This window comes from Limulus polyphemus, unplaced genomic scaffold (assembly GCF_000517525.1).
Source record: "Limulus polyphemus unplaced genomic scaffold, Limulus_polyphemus-2.1.2 Scaffold188, whole genome shotgun sequence".
Classification (NCBI taxonomy): Eukaryota; Metazoa; Arthropoda; class Merostomata; order Xiphosura; family Limulidae; genus Limulus; species Limulus polyphemus.
This window is the reverse complement of record NW_013665798.1, coordinates 472917-480395: the sequence shown is the minus strand read 5'-3', so window position 1 is coordinate 480395 and position 7479 is coordinate 472917. Positions and strand designations below refer to the sequence as shown.

At 32.7% G+C, this 7479-nt stretch overlaps 1 protein-coding gene across 4 annotated transcripts in view; it reads left to right on the top strand.

Annotated features, from left to right (window-relative positions):
• The window catches only part of LOC106478192 (zinc finger E-box-binding homeobox 1-like), a 204341-nt gene that overhangs the window by 152850 nt on the left and 44012 nt on the right, over positions 1-7479 (top strand). Inside the window, exon 1 of one of the 4 annotated variants that reach the window (XM_013938718.2) lies at positions 5774-5808. The exons of the other annotated variants lie outside the window; for them this stretch is intronic. Coding sequence (XP_013794172.2) covers positions 5802-5808 — 7 coding nt within the window. The 5' untranslated portion in view covers positions 5774-5801. Of the gene's footprint in view, positions 1-5773; positions 5809-7479 lie in introns of those variants that run through there. 4 annotated transcript variants of the gene reach the window in all.

Below are 7479 nucleotides of genomic sequence, written 5' to 3'. Positions count from 1 at the left end.
ACCAACCTCTTTTAACACGATTACCAATACCACACCAACCTCTTTTAACACGATTACCTTACCATTACCACACCGACTTCTTTTAACACGATTACAATTAACACACCAACCTCTTTTAACACGATTACCATTACCACACCAACCTCTTTTAGCACGATTACCATTACCACACCAACCTCTTTTAACACGATTACCATTACCACACCAACCTCTTTTAACACGATTACCATTACCACACCAACCTCTTTTAACACGATTACCATTACCACACCAACCTCTTTTAACACGATTACAATTAACACACCAACCTCTTTTAACACGATTACAATTAACACACCAACCTATTTTAACACGATTGCCATTACCACATCAACCTCTTTTAACACGATTACCATTACCACACCGACCTCTTTTAGCACGATTACCATTACCACACCAACCTCTTTTAACACGATTGCCATTACCACACCAACCTCTTTAACACGATTACCATTACCACACCAATCTCTTTTAACACGATTACCATTACCACACCAATCTCCTTTTAACACGATTACCATTACCACACCAACCTATTTTAACACGATTACCATTACCACACCAACCTTTTTTAACATGATTACATTAAACATTATATAACACAACACACCTGCCAACAAAACTCATATAATAAATGATCTACTTTAGAATACCATTGTCCCCAGGTAGGTCAGCTGTAAGTTTCGAACTTACAACGTTAAAATCTGGGGCTCAGTTCTCCGCAGGTTAAAGAGAGCAGAAAGCATAATGTGGCTTTGCGCTACAACAAACGATAAACTACTATAATATCTGAGTTTTAACTTTACACCTCTAATAGGACACTACTAACTACTTGGTGAATTTTATGCTAAAGGATGTGTAGTTTATATATTTGTAAAGATACTTGTCTGCTGACGTAAGTATCAAAAATACTTTCAATAATGAATACGTATAAGAAAAAAAAAACGGCAGAGCAGAATAAATCTGAGATAAAGATATGGTGAAAATACAAAATACTTTTTTTTCTTTTTTACAGAGGAATCTTTATCTGTTATTTAAGTGAGGTAACAAAACTAAAAACAAGTGTTATGGCTGTGCATTCCTTGTATAAAACATTTATTTCTTGGGTTTTATTTCACTGCTAATAAAAGTATCGATTACTGACTATCATTAATTGCACGTCTTTCAATAAATTTTGTTATTAAGCACAAAGCTACACAATGGCTATCTGCACTGTGTTAGCCGCGAGTCTCGAAACCTTATTTTTACTGTTTTTACAAGTCCTCAGACTTGCTGCTAAGCCAACGGGGGCCATCTTTCTATATACTCGTGTTTATATTTTCTCTGCGACATTTTTACTTATCAAGTAAAGAAGCATTTTCAGAAAGTAATTGATTAAAACATATCTCAATAAAAACACCTTTTGAAACTTGTACATTCTTAAAAAAGGTTATTAAACATATCTCAATGAGAGCATTATATGTGGCTGTACATCCTTAAAGAAGGCAATTATTTTTATTGTTATTGGTTATTATGCTTACAAAAATAATAATTCATTGTGCAATTAGTATCAGTAAGAAATGTAAGATCGATTAGTAAATGATGCCCAGGAAAGAGTTCATGCCGCTGTTTATCTGTTTTGTAAAAGCGAGAAAACTAAAGAGCAACAATACTGATCGCTATCATACCGAAGACTTCTGAAAAACAGGAGTTACTCTTTTACCTTTTCATTATAAATAATGTTGTCTTCTTCTTACGCCCCCTAGTGGCACAGCGGTATGTCTGCGGACTTACAACGCTAGAAACCGGGTTTCGATAATCGTGGTGGGCAGAGCACAGATAGCCCATTGTGTAGCTTTGTGCATAATTACAAATAAACAATCTTCTTCTTACTGAGAGCCCCCTAGTGGCACAGCGGTATGTCTGCGGACTTACAACTCTACAAACTGGGTTTCGATATTCGTGGTGGGCAGAGCACAGATAGCCCATTGTGTAGCTTTGTGCTTAACTTCAAACAAATCTCATTGAAAAAAAAGTGTTGTAACTTTATGAAAACATCGATAGCCTGGGCTCAGTCGTTTCCACTATGTACGTTTAAATCATAAAAATTGGTAAAATAGTTGAAAAGTTATTTTACAAAAAGAGACTAACATTATTCTGAAAATCAATATAAAATAGAATTAAATTAATTATTACAACTATTTATTACAGGGTATTTTGTCACAAACCTATCAGTCTTGTGTTCTATTTTTACTTCTGAGAAAAAACAAACGTAGTTTCTATCTTAGAACTAACACACGCACACACATATATATATATATTACTTAAGGGAAATGAATGAAGCCTGCTCTGTAGCACAGCATGTATTATTTTGTTTATATTATAATGGGGTATGTATTATTTTGTTTATATTATAATGGGGCATGTACTATTTTGTTTATATTATAATGGGGCATGTATTATTTTGTTTATATTATAATGGGGTATGTATTATTTTGTTTATATTATAATGGGGCATGTATTATTTTGTTTATATTATAATGGGGCATGTATTATTTTGTTTATATTATAATGGGGCATGTATTATTTTGTTTATATTATAATGGGGTGTGTGATATTTGGTCGATTATGCTGTTAAGATAAATATATGCAGATTAGTTTCATGAAAAAATATTTTATATACTTTGTAGCGATATTATAGTTTCCTGATTTGATATTTTTATTTTTACCACAAATTATTCAGGAAAAAATAGACAACTTTAGCAAATAACTATACAAAATAATTTTAGTATATGAATGAGGATAAATAAGTTGTCATGTTTAAGTAATTAAATCTTTTTTTTTTACGATCTGGTTTCTTATATTCAGCAAATCGCTAAACATGCACGTGCTTTTATAGATGTTACATGAGTTGTTATTTTTTTGTTTACGAGGAAATAAATAAGTAGAAACACCGTACATTAAAAATCAAAATATCTGTTTTTAGGTTCATTGTAGGTTTTACCGAAAGAGACTATCCAGCTTTCCAGCTAAACTTAGCATTTAGGATTTATTCACCACTTGAAGTTATAAAATGAAAATATAATACGTTTGCGCTAAGAAATAAAGAAAAAGAAAGTTACAAGTAATGTCAGCAGTGAAACTTTCAGGTTGAAACAAACCGTTTCGCTTATAATTTCTTTTTCTCTTTATATATTAACATACTAAGGAAATAATATCCGTTACCTGTTTTTCTTTTAGTTCTTGATCAAATTATGTATCTTGCACATTATCATTGACAACACTGAGGCATGTGAATACTGGCGGTTGTAAACTATTGCTTCAACATGACATATATGAAAAGCTGCCAGTGAAGTAAGGTGTTTTGCGTGTTTTTCTTTAGAAAAATCGAAATTACTGACTATTGCACAAACAACGTAAGTAAACTTATCTGCTACTAGCTTAGAGGAGATGTGAAAATGCCAGTAATTTTGTATGGTTTTCAACTTCAATTTTACCGTGAATAATTGCTGTTTATTTTTCATTTGAATAATACACGAAAATAAATAAAAATTGGAAATTAAAAAAAACCTGCAAATAGGGATCATAAAAAAATTAGGAAACAAGACTGGATATACTGTTGACATTAGTTACTCAAACTAAAAACCCTATTTCGACTTCATGTTGTTACCTAGAATTACATTTTGTGGAGTTAAAATAGGGATTTGTAGTTTGAGTAAATACTACAGAAAAATCTCCAACCTTGTTTCCTAACTTTTTATGATCACTATTTGCAAATTTTTTAAATCAAAATTTTTTATTTATCTTGTATGCTTGCTTTTTTATGCTCGACTATGGGCAAAGAATTACATGATATTGTAGCTAACTTTTTACGTTGTAATGATAATAAACATAGCTAGTAGCTAGCTGATATGGTTCATGATGATTTACCGTAGCTATTGACTATTTAATCGCATTAGTTCGAGATGTAAAATATTAAGCTGCAGTTGGAGAGTGTCATGGAGATTTATTTGAGAATATAGTGAGCATTTATAGTTTCTGTGCAACTAAATTCTCTATGTATAATACATAGAAATGGGCAAATATATGCCTAAACTAAGATACAACCCCCACTAAGCGCGAAAACAAAGTTGAAAATCAGCCTTTTCAAATAAAACATACGTCTAAAACATCGCTTTAAATAAATATTCGTGTCACTTAAAGCAATTATTCTACGAATGGGTGTAATAAAATTTAATAGTATGTGTATTGATTTTTTAACTCCTTCACTTCATATACAATATAGGTAATTGGCTCCCTAAAGACACCAATTGTATAGTGCATAAAGCATTGAGTATCTACGTGTTACAGTCATCTAATGTTTACCTATTATAATTATTGACTGGTAATTTCTGTTTCATCCTGTACTTAAGTTTTTAAAGGAAAATCATATATTTGTGAAAAGCTAACTTCAAGGGGTAATGATAACATCGTTTACACTAGAATTATGATGTTTTTTAGCTTATGTATATTATAGAAGAAACAAATGAACCTTTCAATACCATACAACCTTCGTAGTATCTTATTTAGTATTCTACATAAGGGTGCAATATACCAATCCATTGCTATTGTAGGCAATAATAATAAGAATTACAAACGGGCCTTTTGAGCTAATTTGCTTTTCTTTGTAAGTCTAAAATGCGTGCTTTTTTGTGCATTTTTATCTGTGCAGCCTTAGTAGTCAATAGTAAAGGTTTTAAAGTGTTGTGTGAACTGAATCTTTACAGTTTATGTTGCTTTTTGCCAGAACGTTCTATTAGGGTTTTGGGCAATTCTTTGCAATCCCTATTGTGGTTCATGATAACATACTACATACTATATGGGTAATAGAGCATGTTAAATAGCTGTAGAATAGTAAAAAATAAGTTGTCTATTTTTTCTGATGTTGGTCAATTTCTTTAATATGAGAGTAATTTTGATGACTTTTCTTCATAAGCCCTAGATGTAATGATGTCCTTAATCATCAGCATTCACATGTTCTTCGAGGACCTCGCTTTTTACCACAGCATTACTTGTTAGTTAGCATACCAAGGGAGAAGGTCCCCAATTTTTGGTAATGTGAATGCGATTCTCTCACCTTTCGCCTATATGGTTGCTATAATTTTTATTAGAGCTGTGCGCATGACGCGTGGTTGCAATGAGACTGGTGATAGTATTCACCTGTCAGAAAGCAGTGCACACGCTCATTCATCACGCTACTTAATGTTGCCTGGCGAACAATGTAACTCGTCATTTCCAGGTAATTGGTGTAATTTGGATGTCACCTGAGCGCGTCAGCTTACAGGAGGAATGTCAGCTTATCATTTTTATTTGTCCCCCTAATACCCTCTCCTCCAACTCTGTTTCATTTTCTCCCTGAACTCGCGCGATAGCGTTAGTCGCTCATCAGTAACCTGGACACCAAGCAGCGATTGTTAGAGGGAGCTAGGTTCGTTGCCATGGTAACAAAGAAGCAGGCAGTTATTACCGTATAGTGAGAAATTTAAGAGAACATACGCAAGAGCCGATATCAGAGGTGATTAATAATGTGTAGCAGTCGTCGGTAGACTGAGCTTTATCAAATGTGTAGCGGGAGGAAGGTAAATACAGACTGCTCTTTGCAGCACGTGGCACATGGCTCTGAGAGAGTGACATAATCGGTGGTTTGTAAGGCCGAACCAAGGTGTCTTGCTTTTTGCTGTGTAGTCCTGTAGTGTCGAAAGCACGGAAACTAGTGTTCGTAATCAGTGGTTGCGCTACTAAACATGCAAGGTAGGACAAAGTACTTACATCAAAACAACTTAGTTGGCGGTAGGGGTTCTAGTTTACTAAAAATGTTAAAGTTTATTAATGTTGTTAAAAATAATGAGACTCGGACTAAACTTTGTTATCTATAGGTTAATCTGTGAAACGTGTATAAACAATAGTATGTTACAGTAGCGTACGTATAAAAGTAGAGTCAATATTCAGGAGTTTCTAAAGATTTTTGTAAATAAAAAGTAACTTGTGTATTATTCAACTGGCTAGAAGAAACATTCTAACTAGAATTTTATCGATAATGTTTTAATACTGCACAGTGTGAAGTTTTCAAAGTATAGAGCTCTGATTATTCTATGCTCCAGCTCTTCAGTAAGTACACTCATGACTTTTGTGCCGGACTCTTTTTGATCTTGCAAATGATGCGAAAAGTCGTAAGAACCTTGAACAACGATAAATATGATTAATCGTCATTCTTTTATCCTTAACAAAATATGTTCTTGCTATTTACAAACACCGACATTATATATCTGAAGATTAATTCTAAATGTCACTTTAAAGAGTAAGATTTCTAATGAGGCAGAAATTTCGTAAGGAGTATTGCATGCGAGAGTTTATATGATTTATGAAAGTTATCTTTCCTGCACTATTTTCAGTTAATCATTGTGAACATAATTCTCAGATAAGAGAACTAACAAGGAAAAAAACATATTTATATCATAGTTTTTAAGTTATATTTTTATAAACATGAAGGTGTTTTCTGGAAAAGTTGTTTTGAAGATAACGTTTAATTCTGCTTACGATAACTATAAAATCTGGTAGTTAGTTAATCATGTTGGTCATCTTTGTTCTAAATGTTAACAGCTGTTTATCATATAATTTCAATAACTGTAAGAAATAATTTAAGATAATTTTCATATCTGCCTGCAATTTTAATTGTAACTATAATAAAAGTAACGTGTGAGCAGTTGACATGAAAAATATATTATGGTAATGATAGAAATTTATAACATTTTGGCCAAATGTTCAAAAACTTATTTTTAATTCTTTATTGCCACCAGTGGCTCAGCGGTAAGTCTGCAGGATTATGGTGCTAAAAACCGGGTTTCGATACTTGTGGTGTGCAGAGAACAAAAAGCCCATGGTGTAGCTTTGTGTTTAATAACAACCAAACCTATTCTTTATTAAACCCACTATTTACATTTGTTACATTTTAAATTAGGATTTATTGAATGTATTTTCTTCATATATATCCATATTTATCGTCTTTCATTAATAAAAGGAATGTGTCGTTGTCAATAATTTCAACTACCTTTGGTGCATGTGGTTTCTTAATTTTGTATTTCGTAAGAACAACTTGAAAGATTGGGAAGCTTGAATCATTCATATGAAGCGAAAGATAAAACATGCGGACATATATGTGTGATTACAAATTAATCACGAATGCTTTTCTATATAAATTTTATGATTTCAAGATTCGGTCAGGACATTTCTTACCATTCTCCTAACTTGGATTATTAAAATATTTTTGTTTTTGTTGAAGCGCAAAGATCCAGAATGGAATATTTGCGCTTCGCCCACTATGGGTATTGAAACTCGGTTTGTAACTTATAAGCCCTCAAAATTACCGTTGAGCCACCTAGAAGCTATTCGTAAGAATTCACGCAGTCTGAAACTGCAGAATGT